This window comes from Brachyhypopomus gauderio, chromosome 4 (genome assembly GCF_052324685.1).
Source record: "Brachyhypopomus gauderio isolate BG-103 chromosome 4, BGAUD_0.2, whole genome shotgun sequence".
Lineage (NCBI taxonomy): Eukaryota > Metazoa > Chordata > Actinopteri > Gymnotiformes > Hypopomidae > Brachyhypopomus > Brachyhypopomus gauderio.
The window spans coordinates 9,780,180-9,795,068 of record NC_135214.1 but is presented as its reverse complement, the minus strand read 5'-3'; the positions used below and the strand labels follow the sequence as shown (position 1 = coordinate 9,795,068).

General features: G+C 39.6%; 1 protein-coding gene across 7 annotated transcripts; it reads right to left on the bottom strand.

Moving 5' to 3' along the window:
* Positions 1 to 1,066: 1,066 nt before the first annotated feature.
* On the bottom strand, positions 1,067 to 14,427 carry ints6 (integrator complex subunit 6). Of its 7 annotated transcripts, none has more exons than XM_077002067.1 (19): positions 13,988 to 14,427; positions 13,749 to 13,826; positions 13,163 to 13,312; positions 12,251 to 12,340; positions 9,729 to 9,912; positions 8,698 to 8,817; positions 7,230 to 7,378; positions 6,951 to 7,103; positions 6,074 to 6,206; positions 5,794 to 5,888; positions 5,596 to 5,706; positions 5,096 to 5,314; positions 4,801 to 4,927; positions 4,484 to 4,626; positions 3,980 to 4,154; positions 3,505 to 3,789; positions 2,695 to 2,788; positions 1,627 to 1,722; positions 1,067 to 1,408 (listed from the first exon to the last, which is right to left on the bottom strand). In XM_077002067.1, exons 1-18 carry the CDS (start codon positions 14,096 to 14,098, stop codon positions 1,629 to 1,631), a joined length of 2,511 nt encoding a protein of 836 aa, XP_076858182.1. In that variant the 5' UTR covers positions 14,099 to 14,427; the 3' UTR covers positions 1,067 to 1,408; positions 1,627 to 1,628. The 7 variants fall into 7 exon arrangements, with proteins under 7 accessions (XP_076858182.1, XP_076858183.1, XP_076858181.1 ...); XM_077002068.1 differs by having other exon boundaries at positions 1,067 to 1,161; XM_077002066.1 differs by having other exon boundaries at positions 1,067 to 1,722.
* Positions 14,428 to 14,889: the final 462 nt, after the last annotated feature.

Here is a 14,889-nt window from a genome sequence, read left to right as displayed (position 1 = left end):
TGCACTACGCTGAAATCATTCTCTATAGAATGTATGCATAAACACATTTCTTAAATAAGTTCTATACTTTGCCCCTGCCTCTCTAGGACAGAAAGCAAAGGAACAATATGTCTGCTACAACTTCATTTGTATATATCTGCACACATGTATACATCTGTAAATAAACTTAATACAGGTGTTTACTGCAAACTTTGCCACTTGAACAGCAGGTCAGTTTAAAATGTGATACGAACTCTTGTTAACAGCAAAACATGTTTATTTGAAATGTTTATATTTATTCAGTGTAAAATAGAAACTTTATTCATTGAAGTGCTTACAGAAAAACAATTTTGCAAGAAACACCCTTTAAATAATACTTTCAATATTATTTACATTTATACAATGTAAATGTATACAATGTACTTCAAGGGAGTCTCTAGTATTGAAAACATTTGGTCCTTGTAATGGGCTGAGAGGCAGGAGACAGTTATGAGAATATAATAAGGATGGCTATGGGGAATTTAAGATGGAGTGGGGTGGAGGGGTTCGAATGAACAAAAATCTCTCAAATCTAATTTATGCTTGATGCCAATTTAGTGGTCATAAGATTTAAAGTCAAATTGATCAACTATATTTCAGATGGGAGGACAATTTTTAATAATTTTAGTCTCCAAAAACCAATTCCTTTAACTAGGGTATCTGCTCTTATTATTGCACAAAATGATCCAAAGCTTAACCAAAGCTTTGGTCTTCAGTGACCAAATGTAGACTATTACACTTTAACCAGTCCAACAGAAAGGACCATTCCTGGTCTATTTTTAGAGAATTAAAGTGCAATAAATCTTAGCCACCCTATAATCAAAAGCCAAATACCTCAAAACTAACAGTACATGGAGCAAACAATTATTGATATCAGTGCCATGTTCTATTTTGTTAAAGGTCAAATAACACTGCACCGAACTGGAAGCACTGCAGAGTCTGGTGAGCCAATTCAAGTATTCAGGCGATCAGTTGGAAAACACAAAAACTTATGTAGTCTTTCAGAAATGTCACGTCTTACACAGAGGGGGGGAGTCCATTCAAATCATTCAATCTTTACAGGCAAAACAGATATGGACAGTAGAATCTGTGTTTACTCTCATTTCCATAAATCTTGATTTTTTTTTTTGCTTCTCTTGATCTCTAAAATGACACAAGTCATCATTCACAAGAGGAGTAACGTCATTCAAATAAACAGTTTTGCCCTCCTCAGAACCAATTCAGCTTTGTACTCTTATGCAGAATTTCTTCTGTCAGATGGATATTTTGGGGGGCAAATACTGGGCCAGTGTTATTCATTTTTGTATGGATTCCAATAGGAGAGAACAGTGTGAACGGGACAAGGGATAATGTGGAGACATGGGATAAAAAAACTGGAGAAGTGCAAGAACTGAAGAAAAGGAAAATGAGGGAAAAGTTAAGAAAAAACATCCCACTTTGCCCTTGCCTTGAGGTTTACCAATTTGGTGTTGCCAGTGCTGACATTTCTCTCTCACTCACACACGCACGCACACGCACACACACACACACACACACACACACACACACACACACACACACACACACACACACACACACACACACACACACACACACACACACACACACCTTCAGAAACCATCCACATGGTTCATGCTGTTTCCTCTTATGTGGATCTCTTCTAGAAAACCCTCCAGCTGCTCAATCAGGACTCTCTTTTTAAACCTGCACATAAATAAATCAGTTTATGAGTCAGACCACAGCCTCACAGACAAAATGTAAAGCACTGAACTGCAAAGCACTGTTAGCACATTTCAACCAAATTTATTCTGGTTCTTGAACTGGTTCATTTTAAGGCTTATTAGAACCTTAGTGCTATTCAGATAACTGGCCCTTGTCTGCACCAGCATTTGTTTACTGGAACAATCAACGTCACCAACAGAGCATGTTGCACAATGCACAACAGATGTAAACAGGAATAACAAGGTGGTGGTTTGCATAGAATACTTGCAAGCATGGATAAACTTGTTAAATTATATGAAATTTTACAAATAATTTATAATAACCAAATATTCCAAATAATAAACAATGTTAACAAGCTAAAGGATAATGTAGTCCAACCTAACATCTTTGCTTCCAGCTGAGATAGGACAGTCAACAAGTAGGCAACAAGGGGTCAGAATAATTTCTGAATTCACCCTAGGTTTAGCATAATTTACAATTCAGCACATCCTTGACGTTTTCTTTTATTGGTCACTAACCTATGTAATGGACCTTTCCTGTGTATTATTAAAGTTTGTTTTTCCTAGCCATCAACCTGTTTTTCATTAGCCTCTTCCCCACAGAAGTTTTCTCTTTGCAAATACGTCAGCTTGCTTATAAGAAGTGTTTTTTTTTCCAATTAGTTTAGAAAGTACTTGAGACAAAAAAGACACTAAAAGATATAATTTAGTTTTCTATTAATGGATGGGAACTCTGCTATGTCATAACAAACTGATTATGGCCTCATTCAAAAAAACATACAAAGAAAGGTAATAAAGCAGGTTCAGACACTAAGCTCCATGTAACCGCATCTAAAGAAAATCCAGATCATCTGCATAAACAGAACCGCTACCAATGTGTTTTCCAATCTGCCATTAGTGTTTACCTGATAATGTTTAAAAAGCAACCTGGTGATGAACTACATTTCTGATGTACCTGGCTGCCTCTTTGATGATGTTCTGCAGGAAAATGAGCCGTGTTTCTAGACTGCCCTGCATCTGCTTCAGGAGGTAGAAGATTTTCTCATAACCTGCATATAAAGAAAAAGAGATTGAACAACTTAAAAGAATTGTGTGTTTCTGTGTATTTAATCAAAAATATTAACAATTTTCACAATTCACAAAAAAAAAAAAAAAACGGTGAACTGCATTTTTGATGTCCCTTACTGAAAAGCCAAGGCGTCCCTTGAAAAGGGTAGTAATAATTAATAAATACAAAATTGAGCATGGTGCAAAAGATAATAGTTTGCCCACTCATCAAAAGTTGTATCCAAACAAAAATAAGGTTGCATAAAGTATGCAGAAGCTGGATCCATTCTAAACACCACACTGTAAGTTACTGATAGAAGTACAACTCCCCCTTGCCACCCCCACGCTAAATACAATTTTTTATTATTTAGTATCTCTACACTTAAAGATACATTAAAGCTGTTACTGAAAACGGAGGTTATTGATTTCTGAATGCTTCCCAAGTTAAAACATTAATGTTTTAAACATTTGTATGGTGGTGTTTAAAAAAATGTTGTTTGCATTACTCAAGGTCTAGAAACAATGCATCTTTGGTGTTTTGAATGGTTGTCATTTTTTGCTGCTAATTTTGTTTACAGAATAAAACATTTTTTATTTTACTCAAAAATATACCTAGATTTGTAAACCCAGAGAAAAAATAAAACTTATACTTAAATATACAATGTTTACTTAAATATATGTTCTGTACTGAATACTTTTTGATGTACAGTCCACTCACGTCTTCCCGGTTTCCTAATTTCCCTAGTAATGAGGGTGTGGAGCTCCATGTTCAACTCATGGCCTTCGTCTCTCCTCTTTTTCTTGAGCTGGCTGGGTGATTGGTATTGCTGAGTGATCTGATCCTGTTCCTCTGGCTCCTTCTCATCAGGCTGGCCATTCTCCTGCTGGGCATCCTCTTCATCCACCTCAAGAGAGACTCCCTGGGGGGACGCTAGAGCCTGCTCTAGTCTGAGAGGTGGCTCCTCTGGGATACAGTACAACTCAAGTTCGCCCAAATGGTTTTCTGGACATGAAAGAACATTTACTGATGACAAGCATATGCTGAACATCATAGACAAGCTTGTGTGTTTATGTCCATACAGGTTTGGTAAAAGGTATGTGTGAACTGGTTAAAATACATGTGTGCATGCATGTTTCCCTATAGAACACTACCAATACCTTTGCCCATTCTCTGGCATGTATAACGGGCTCACCTCTGCATGGCTTATTACTGGGTGGGGTGTATGTTCGACCAGGGCGCAGTAGGGGGGACATGCATCTCCGACGCTTGGGGGCACCTCCTCCAGTAGAAGGAGTGGGTTCTCCAAGGCGCTTGCCTTTCCCCTGCGTGCCCGTCACAAACTCATCTGCCTCATCAACCACCATTGCCTACAAGGAGAAGGACATGGTGGGGAGGGGGTTAAAATGTAATAAAAACTCTGTCCAAAGTCACGTACTTTCATACTGCACAGTACTTGAGAACACGCGTGTCTGAATATGTGGTATTCATTAAACAGTAAGAAAAAAGTCCCTAGATGACCTACTGCATGGGAAGATATTTTCAAGTATACAGCTGTAGCACACTGTCCTGTACCATGAATCTACTGGAGCATTGAAAATTTTTGAAACTGAATTTTTGAAAAGCAACAGTGAGGACTTACTGAGGACTGACTAATTATGATCAAATTATGAATATAAGCAGAGAGTAAAGATGGTACCTTCTTATCCAGCTTAAAGGGGTTGCCAAAGGTGTGTAGCCTTTTGGGCTGGTCTGGATCCACCTCACGCAATGGGGCTGGGCACTGTTTCAGATAGTCCTGATAGTTGCCCATCTGTGCTATAGGTACACTATGAAGTTGATCTAAATAAAACAAAAGAACACGAACAGGCCATGCACATAGAGAAATGCCCATTTAAACATTTCATTTACACTTTTATCATCTTAAATTTGTTTACAAGTAATAAAAACAAACTAAAAATTAAACTGAAATTATAAAATGATCCTGTGTAAATGCCCCATGGTTCGGGGAGTTACCTTGATCCTGACCCTTCAAGATACAGACACAAGCATTCAAAAGGTTCCGCCTCATGCGGCTTAGCTGGTCAAGCAGGTGCACTCTGGGTACATCATAAGGGTTACGGAACCCCTGTGGCTTCAGGGCCTGTGAGCCAAAGAGAAATTAAGTGAAAAGGTCAAAATTCAAACATTCAAAATTGTTTCATAAAATAAAATGTTGGGTTATGCAGACTACATGTGGCCCCAGAATGACAATCTGCGGTGACCACGAGTGAGCATTAAATAGGCAGTCTGCAATGTCCATGTTGCTGACCTTGTTGAGAATAGCGAGCTGAAACCCCGAGAACTCTTTGGGGTTGGACTCCAGTGACAAAGGTGGTCCATCTCCCATAATGCTCTGGACCAGTTGCATGAAGTCCTTCCTGTGAGCCATTGTGAGGGCAGAGCCTCTACAGCGGAGCTTAATTCCACCTCCCTCTAGCCCTGCCTTCTTCCCGACCAATGAGCATACACGGTCTGCTTCCACCTTTGCCTGTATGTGTGCAACACACACCTCATTCTCTTTCTAACACACACACTGCATTCGCCTTCATGACACACATGCGTGTGACACACTTCATTGTCCCTGTTCAGTCAATTACTCCAAGAAAAAAGTACAATAGTACTTAAGCAGACTGCACCTGCTTAAGTTCAGTGTTTGTTAAAGTATGAAACTACTCTAATAATAAAAAATCAAATGGCTTGAAAGCTCAAATGGGACATGTTGCAGATAAGCATAATGGTAAATGGATGATTCTGCACAGCACCAGGTACCTGTTGGCTGAGTTTCTTGAGGTAGGACACCACACTGTAGCTTAAGCCATATTCCATGCTGTCAGCCAACAAGTTTGGAGCTCCCATCATCCTCAATGCTTTCCTCAACGGCTGAAAACATTGTAAAGCAATTCATATTCACCCCACGAATGACAAGAACCTTTAGTGTATGTTCAGGTGAGTTTTTACGGTACTCACTGTGATGTAATATGGGGGCATGGTCTTCAGGTAGTTTTCAAAGGACTGGCGCCATTTCACAGTAGGCTTGAACTTGTGCACTTTAATCAAGTCATCTAGAAGTGTACAAGTGGAGGTAGATAATCATAAACCACTAAGTGATGCTTATGTAATTATAACAAAGAAGCTTAAATATGGAGCATTATCCCAGGCCTGTTAACTTTTTCTTGATCCATGACAGAGTCCTCACAGAGAAGGCAGGGGGTCTGTAAGGGGCACACGGAATAAAGGGCAGACTTACCAAGGAGGGGGAGCACCACGGGGTAGTTGTAGGGCATAACAAACAGGTTGACACAGTTAAGGGCAGTGCTTGCCTTCAGATAGCCAAATGGCTGCCCCAGGTCACCATATTTAGCACTGTTACTTACAAACACCTGAGGGTTCAAAAAGAATAGTGAAAACATTTAAACATGAAGGTTTTTGTTTACGTCCTAGGAACTGTACCCATGATCTCAGCATTGCATACACCTTATGTTTCTAGTTTAGTCAGCTGTTGTTTATGATATATATACCAAAAGAAACTGGTAAGTAATGGGTGTATAAAGAAAATATATATATTTTAAAAGATATCCATTAAAAATGTAGTACTTAAGCAGGGCTAACCACAATGAAGAATTTCAGTCTTGTTTCTCAGTGTGAGTGGATACCGTAGCTTATATTTAATCTCTTCCTATTTCAAAAAGGTCATTAAATCTAGCCAAACACTGCATTGGTGATTTGAAGACTAAGTGTCATCACTAAGTATTTGACAAGTTATAAGACAAGCAATACTTCACATTAAGTTTGTTTTTTATTTAGTAGACAGACAGAATCCAATAGTACATCAAAAACAGCTGTGTGGGGCCTACAGTGTTACTAATGAATATGCAAAAATGCATTACCTTAATTAGTCCTAATGTATTAATTAATCAAGGTGATTAATAAATAAATTAATTATTAATCACCATTATTTATTTTTTTCCTTTCAAGTAATTTTGTCCATATTGTCCTCCCCAATTTCTGTCCATTATGTGCTCTCCCTGATACCGCAACAGGTCAAAAGTTATAGTGGATGTAGCCAGTGCTGAAAATGGCACATTATACCCTGTGAAAGTAGAGTTAGTGTGTATGTGCTGTACCTGCCAGCAGGTGTGTGGGGACTTCTTCTCCAGGATGTACTGTGTAAGGGGTGAGGGTTCTAGCTCATATTTATCAAAGGGAACCTTATCCACAACCATGGGCTCAGCTTCTGCACAGGAGAACCGCACCTGAGGATGGGCCATGCGTGGGGGCTACAGAATATTCACAAACACATCCACCCACCACAAAAAACATACAAACTAAATTATAATACACAGGACATGGCTTTGTTTCAAAATGTGGTTCATTACACAAAAAATTTCAAAAAAAGGTCTCACCAGAGTAGGAGAGTTCTGGTCAGGCCAGAAGGACTCAGGAATGGGCCAGTGGCCAACAGGGACCCCAGTTTTAGGGTTTGGTCGGACATAAATCAGTCTATGACAGCTATACCATGGCTGTGGTCCAGACTTCACATCCATTGAAACATCTTTTTATAATAAAAGTCAGAATTCATTTAAAGTCAAAAAAGCATAACATGCATACTATCTATACTGTAGTAGAACATAAATCCTGAAAAAGCACAGTTTTTTTCCCCAGTTTAACAGTAATCACCAAATAGTTTCACAAAACAGAAATGTAAATGCAATATATTCAGATTAGGCCTGTGTTGAAAAAATCGATTTTCCAGAATCGATTCGCATAAGATGATCTGATAATTGATTCGTACGTCCAAAGATCGATTTTTTAGTGAACTTTTACCCCCGCCTCGTCACTGAATTCACGCAGGCGTGCTCGGTCTAACTAACTGTAAAACAACATGGCGTCGGACAGTGACGGTAACGACGATAGTCAAATCGGCAATCAAAAAGCAGAAGGACAGTTTATCCAGTGTCAGTGACTATTTACAGTTAGTCCATGTCACTGACAGTTTACCCAGTGTTTTTACAGTTTAAAAAAGTTAAAAATGTTCTTGTAACGTTGGGCGCAAGGCGATGGACGAGACATAATCCTTTGCACTTTCCAAATCGTTACGTTTATTACATTTACCAAAGCGCAGACAGCGCACATAAAACACATTTACATAGAACATGTGTGACTCAAACAACGACGAGCACAGGATGCTGCGCGAACACACATTAAATAGACAAACCACATAAACCCCACGTGATGACGAGACGAGTCACAGGTGAGGATTATCACAAGACGCACCCGCACCCACGGAGATCTACAGACGCAGACAACGTTAACACATGCCCAACAGGGAGGGGTCGGGGACCGTAACGTGACAGTTCTGTTATTATATTCGCACTTTAAAGAAAAATACACGTTTACATTTTATACTTGGGTGAATTCTTAATTATTTCAATCATAATAATAATGCACTGGTTAGTGTCCCAGTAGGAGTCCACTGTTGCAGATATAGACACCTCAAAGATGTCCTCTGTTTATTGTCCAGCCGTCAGTAACTACCAACTACCAGTAACTATTTGCTGACTAATATCGATATAATACTAGTTTTAACATGTTGCTTCTGTACATAGTCAGGAAACAGCTCAAATAAATAAATTTTTAATAACACTAAACCCCGAATTGGATCGAATCGGATCGAATCGATTAAATCTGATTAAATCGAAATAAATCGATTCTTAATCTTCAGAACCGGAATCGGATTGATTCTTGGAATTTGAATCGATACCCAGCCCTAATTCAGATGTGTGATTAAAATAAAACACCTTACATACAAAGATCCATAGCAACTATATGGACAAAAACAACAATAATTTCCAACAATGAACTCATGCTCACCTTCAGGTGGGTCTGGCCCTGTTTTCTCAAAGTTGATGACTACACCACTATGTATCTTCTGGACCAACGACTCCAGACACTGGTTCAGCATGCGCTGGGAGAACACACTATATGAGCGGCCTAAAGGTAGAGACATAGCCCAAGAGCAAACATTAAGATAGAGGGGTAATCAGACATTTACGCTGTCATAAGAAAGACAGAAGTCAATAAGACAGGAAGAAGTGTATAAGATATTTCAATCTATATAGTAGATTAACATATTTATATATAGGGATGACCAATACAAATGGAAATTACCATAGCATTAATTTAGCCCAGAAATGCATAATTTCGTGCAGACAAGGAAAAAGGTTTACACCCCAATCCTCTATAATCAACAGCAACACATTCAATGATATGGACCCTCACCCCCACTCTGTGTTCTTCTCAGTGTTGTTTAACATGACCCACCATACATGTACCCGATACCACAATATTTGCTTCTCTATAAATTAATAAATCCCTGCTTTATTTGTACACCATTAGAATAAAGCAGTAAAATATACCATGTTATAATTTCTGCAGAAACAAGCAAAGCTTAATTGGCATCCAATGGATTTTAAAACAGGTTCATAAGTAATTTAAAATATTGTACATAAATATATATTTAAAAATGTATATTACAATATATAGTTTGCAGTATATAGTATATACAATTTTATGGAGATTGCATGGCTGTATCATTGACTTTGTAAACATTAGCAACGAGTCAACCTGAAATACTTGAAATCAATTAAGCAGGATGTCCAAATATCTCTCTCCCTTTGGTACAACACAATTACACTGTATTTTTCCCCTTGCTATTGTGTCCATTTTCTCAAACATGCTTTTTGGCATATTTTTGTCCCTTGTCAGTTCACTGTGAGAATAGAAACTCTCAGAAAGCACTGGTGAGCCACATTATGAAGAGTCTCTGATTCGCAGTGTTGTGCAGTACTAAGTAATAAATCCAAAATCTATTTCATTATTGGCAGATAAAGAAGACAGCTCACCTCCTGTTACCTCACACATGGGAGTAATGGGGGAGGCATGAGGTGGAACTCCGCCCAATAGTTCTGGCTCTAGAGAAGCATGGCCTGGAATGCGAAGTACCAATGAGAAAAGGCGCTGGTCCCAACGGAATGGTTCCTTTGTCAGTTCACTTCCTGGCAATGGTGTTGTTAAGGGCAAATGCAGCTGTAAAAGAAAAGAAAAAAAAAACAGATTCTCCAGTGAGAGATCCCTATATTGACTGACTATGTAAGTACATTCACTCCTCTGTTGATCACCACCTTATCAGGGTGGAGGAGTTTGCATTGTCGGGGGTTAGGGTTAGGGTTAACCCTAACACCCTTGTAGGGTCTCCCATGGCAAACTGGTCCTAGGTGATGGGCCAGCCAAAGAGTTACACATATCAGGACAGTTACCCTTGCCATGATTATAGTTACCAGGGGCTAGACGTAGGGGAAGGGCTCCTCGGCGAGTGCCTGGTGGACTTTACTCATGGGGCCCAGCCGGGCTTAGCCCAAAGGAGCTACAAGGGTCCATTCTGCCATGGGCCCACTATCTGTGGGACAGCCAGTAGTAGGGGTTTGGTGCAGTGTGGATCAGACTGTGGCCGAAGGCGGGGGGCTTTGGCATTCTGATCCTCGGTTACAGAAGCTGGATCTTGGGACAGAGTGCAACCTCTCTGCTTGGAAAGGAGCTTGAACCAGTGTGGGAGGCTGACAGATACCAACACAGTGTGGGTTCTGGAACCAATCGTATCAAGAGAGGTTGGACTTTATTCCTTTCTAGAGTTGCCCATAGTGAAAGGTGGAGGGAAGGAGTGAGCTTACTTAGCTCCCCACCTCAGTGCCTGTGTGTTGGGGTTTTCCCTGGTAGACAAGAGAGTTGCCTGTGCCTTTGGGTTGGGGAACGGGCTCCGACTGTTGTTTGTCCTAATGCACGAAATGGCAGTCCTGAGTACCCAGTCTTGGAGTCCATGGAGGGGACACTGTGAGGTGATCCTTCTGGAGATTACATTGTTCTGCTGGGGAACGTCAATGCTTATGTGAACAATGACATCACAATTGGTCAATAATGAACGCCTTGTTCGAGTATAACGGTGTCCATTAGTGCACATAGCACCACTTAGGCTGCAGTTCGATGATCAATTTTGTAGTCAAGCTGTCATGTCAATTCATCACTACCTAGTGGCGAGATGGCAAAAAATTGGCGTGGGAGGAGTTTGGTGAGGCCATGGAAAGTGACTTTTGGTAGGCTCTGAGAAGATTTTAGTAAACAGTTAGGTGACTCAGGAGAGGGAAGCGGTTCCTGACAAACACTGTATACAAGCTGGAGAGTAGCTGACCTTGACAGAAGATGTCATTAGGTGGTGGAAAGAATACTTTGAGGATCTTCTCAATCACACATTCCAAAGAGAAAACAGAAAGCTCTAGGGGTGGATGAGGTATGCCCTGAATTCCTGGATGTTGTGGGACTGTAGTGGCTGACATATCGTTGCAACATCTTCTGGATATTAAGAGTGTCCAGTCGATAGTCAAATCTCAGTTACAAGAGGAACAATGCTGGTTCCATCCTGGTCATGGAAAACTGGACCAGCTTTTTTACCTTGCATTTGAGTTTGCACTATGAAAACATGTCCCTCTGGGATTCTTTTGAGGATCCTATGCTCCAGCATACACAAACACATGATAAACCTCAAAACTACAAGACTCTGTTTTGTTTTTTTTAATATTTTCCTCTATATTAGGGGAGGACAAATGGAATCTAAATGAAGCAAAATAAAGCCGGAGTGAATAAAAATGAAGTGTTTACTTCAATTTTAATCCTGAATGATCATTGTACTATTTGTACAACTTGAGTCCAAAACCTTAAAAAACGATACTTATGATTGGATTTGAACACAGCAGCCTCATGTTATTGGTGCGGTGCAATGTGCTGCTGCCGCATGCTAATGACCTCAAGCCAAAACCTTTAAGACAACAGCAACAACAGTCACGGTAGAACACGGTAGTCACATAGAACATTATTGTATATGTTTGAATATCAGAATCATTGGGAACTGGAATAATGCTACAGCTGGATGAAGGTTCACTAACATGCAGGTAACTGATTGTAGTCAAAAACTATCAGCAGCTTGCTTGTTTTTTGTTGGACAAAAAATCAGCAGCACATATTGGTCATTGGCTGACCGTGACCTCTAAAAACATCTGCATCAGTTATAGAAAAACTTGTATAGGTCAATCTTTAATTCTGATCTCACAGCTGTATGTGCAGTCAGGAGAACCTAAGAACACACCATAACAACAGTGAACCAGGAACATTTACCACCACAATTAACATGTGTGACACTGAAAGAAAATGAAAAGTTGTTACATCTAACAAAGAGAAAATCCAACGAGACAGGAGCTAATCAGAGGAACAGAAACTGAAATAAGTAAAATTAGCAAGTGGAGAATTAATATCAAGTAAAGAAGACAGGTCAAACAAGAGAAATGCAAAGGGTGTCTCTACAGAGACCATATCTGACCTCATCTTGCACCCCAGAAGTGCTGGTTAGCTTGCTGCCATCTGTGATTGCCAAAATAACAGCAGGCTCCAAGAAAAATGGGTTCCTACCCTGCAGACACACCATATACACCGGGTTTAGAGGACAAGCATAAACAACCAGTGTGTGAATGCTGACAGGAAGCCACCAGATTGAAATAAGATGTGTTTTTCAACATTCCAAATACACAGACTGTTGATTTTGTAAACTATCCCCAACCCCAAGAAAAACCCACTCATTCCAACACTACCTGACAATCTATACATCTGACCATCACACTGTGCACTTTCTTCTACAATGAAGGAGAGGTTTTTTTTAGGTGCTGCAGCATTTACAAGCTCTCCCATGCTCTCACAAACCTCATAAACAACATATAGGGTCTCTTTCTCTGCAATTCAAAAGACAAAGAACTACACTGATCTCTCATTTGCAAGTGCCACTGCATATCTTATTTATAATTTAACCAAGACACTAAAGATTGAAATCTGGAGTATGTAGTCTGTGCTTTACGATTTACACAGACAGGCAATCCATTTAAAATATTTAAGATAAATAGATATTTCTGCTAAATTCTGCATATTTCTATGCTCTTCTATCCTAGGTTACATGCATTATGGCTACTTTTGTAAGCCATATAACTAAATCTGCCCTAAATTCCTTATTTTAAAAATTACTGTGGTATTTCTAAATGTCTATTTTGATCAATAAGACTTTCATCTCCACTCAATTATTCAAAAAAAAAAAAAAAAAAAAAAAAAAAATTATTTTACCAAGAGTCATGGGGCTTTGTTAGGACAGTGGGTGCGCCTGTATAAAAGGGGGTGTGGAGTTGGTTAAGGTGCCTCATAAGTCGGGAGAAAGGCTTTGACAGTTTTGTTGCTCCGGTCAACATACCTGTCCATAGTTGTCAATCCCAGAAACTAATCTGTTGAGATTGAGCAGATCAAAAGCAATCCTTAAAGATTGGCCGAATGTTGTTAGCCCAACAGCTTGCAGGGTTCTTAGTTCAGTCATTAAAGTGGCATGGCTGTCTTTCCATCCAGCCTGATGAAAAGGAAGGGGGGAGAGATAGGATAATTATGCATATTTTATATTAAAATTTAATATTAAAATTTTAAGTTACCTGGAGATAGACACATATATATAATATATATATATATATATATATATATACACAGAGAGAGAGAGAGAGAGAGAGAGAGAGAGAGAGAGAGAGAGAGAGAGAGAGAGAAAACCATGGTAAACTCTCTCATTACCAATCTGACACCACTTCGTAACCCATCTATTTGTATACTTAGAACTTATCACCCATAGTTCATTGCTCTTCATATTGGAACAAAATGTCGGCCATGTTTTGAAAGAGGTATTGATGCTAATCAGAGTGTTTCCATAAAGCGAAGACAGTCGTCGGAAATCGAGAAGTAAACAAGTTGGAACGCAATATTAGTCTGTTCAGCGTTGGAGGAAAATAAAATACCACCTTGATTCCAACAGGAGCTTCCTCGAAAGAAACCAACATGTATCTGTCTCCTCTGCTCGCCGGGTCTCTACTCCTCAGCTGTGTGGAAATATTAATAAAATCACAAAATAGATAATTATCTTTTAAAAAAAACAGTAACTATTTATGAGCAAGGTAAACGGACGAACGGTGTTACAGTAGCCCCGGAGACAGCAGTCTGGTTGAGTTACGTTAGCTAGCTAACTGGAGAGTAGCATTACCTTCAGGAAAGTCTCAACGGCACCTTTGGCTATATCCAGATAGGTAGTGCCCAGATGGGAGCGCTGGTTCATAGAGGCAGACGTGTCTATCAGAAAAAGTATCACGGGCATTGTGTGGGAAATGACACCTTCTTCATGGAGCGAGTGTCAGTGTAATCGGCCAAATTAAAAACTTCTTTTGTTCGTCTGGTCGCTTCTAACACCACGCCGCTAGCTGGCTAATGCTAACTGTCTGGCACATTGTCAAAGTGCAAGAATAGTTAGTGTAAATGGTCGTCACTGTGTACACTTAAACAAAACTAAAACCTGGGGGAAGATTAATGATTTTTCAAGGGAAATATATGGTTATGTTGGAAATTGGAAGAATTGCCTAACTTTCATCACTGGAACTTTCTAATCGGTTTGCGTCCATTATTCTCCCCACACTGGAACCTTTTCAGTGTCTCAACTGGTTTTACTCTGGGCAAGAGACGTGGCACCGCCTCCCACACGCGTCATGTGTCAAAAATACCTTCGCTGATTGGTGTTGTTTGTTCAATATTACCATATTCTAATTAGATACACCGAGATTGAAACACGCATGCGTAAGACCTGAGCGCCTGGCATGCAACTAACAATCAGATTTGGGGTCCCATCAATTTCACCTCAGACGTGATCTACTCACAATTACAAATGTAGTCACAATTTTAATTTAATCACAAAGTGGTAGCGTAAATGTTTGAATTCAGAATTTACGAAATTGACATCCTAGTAATTAGAAGTGATATATACCTCAAGCACAAAATAAAAGCTTATACAGTTACCATTATATTTATTTGATGCGTAATCAAAAAATACAAAACACCTTTTCTTCCTTATAGCTTGGAAGTAATGTAGGGACCAACAGCCAAGGCCAAGCTCAC

Excerpts from the sequence above, each read along its gene's own strand:
- ints6 (XM_077002066.1), bottom strand. The coding sequence starts at position 14,098 with ATGCCCGTGATACTTTTTCTGATAGACACGTCTGCCTCTATGAACCAG. Across the intron at positions 9,913-12,250 it reads CTTCTGGGGTGCAAGATGAG|CTGCATTTGCCCTTAACAAC; the intron begins GTCAGATATGGT and ends TTTCTTTTACAG. Across the intron at positions 4,928-5,095 it reads AGCTCGCTATTCTCAACAAG|GCCCTGAAGCCACAGGGGTT; the intron begins GTCAGCAACATG and ends TTTGGCTCACAG.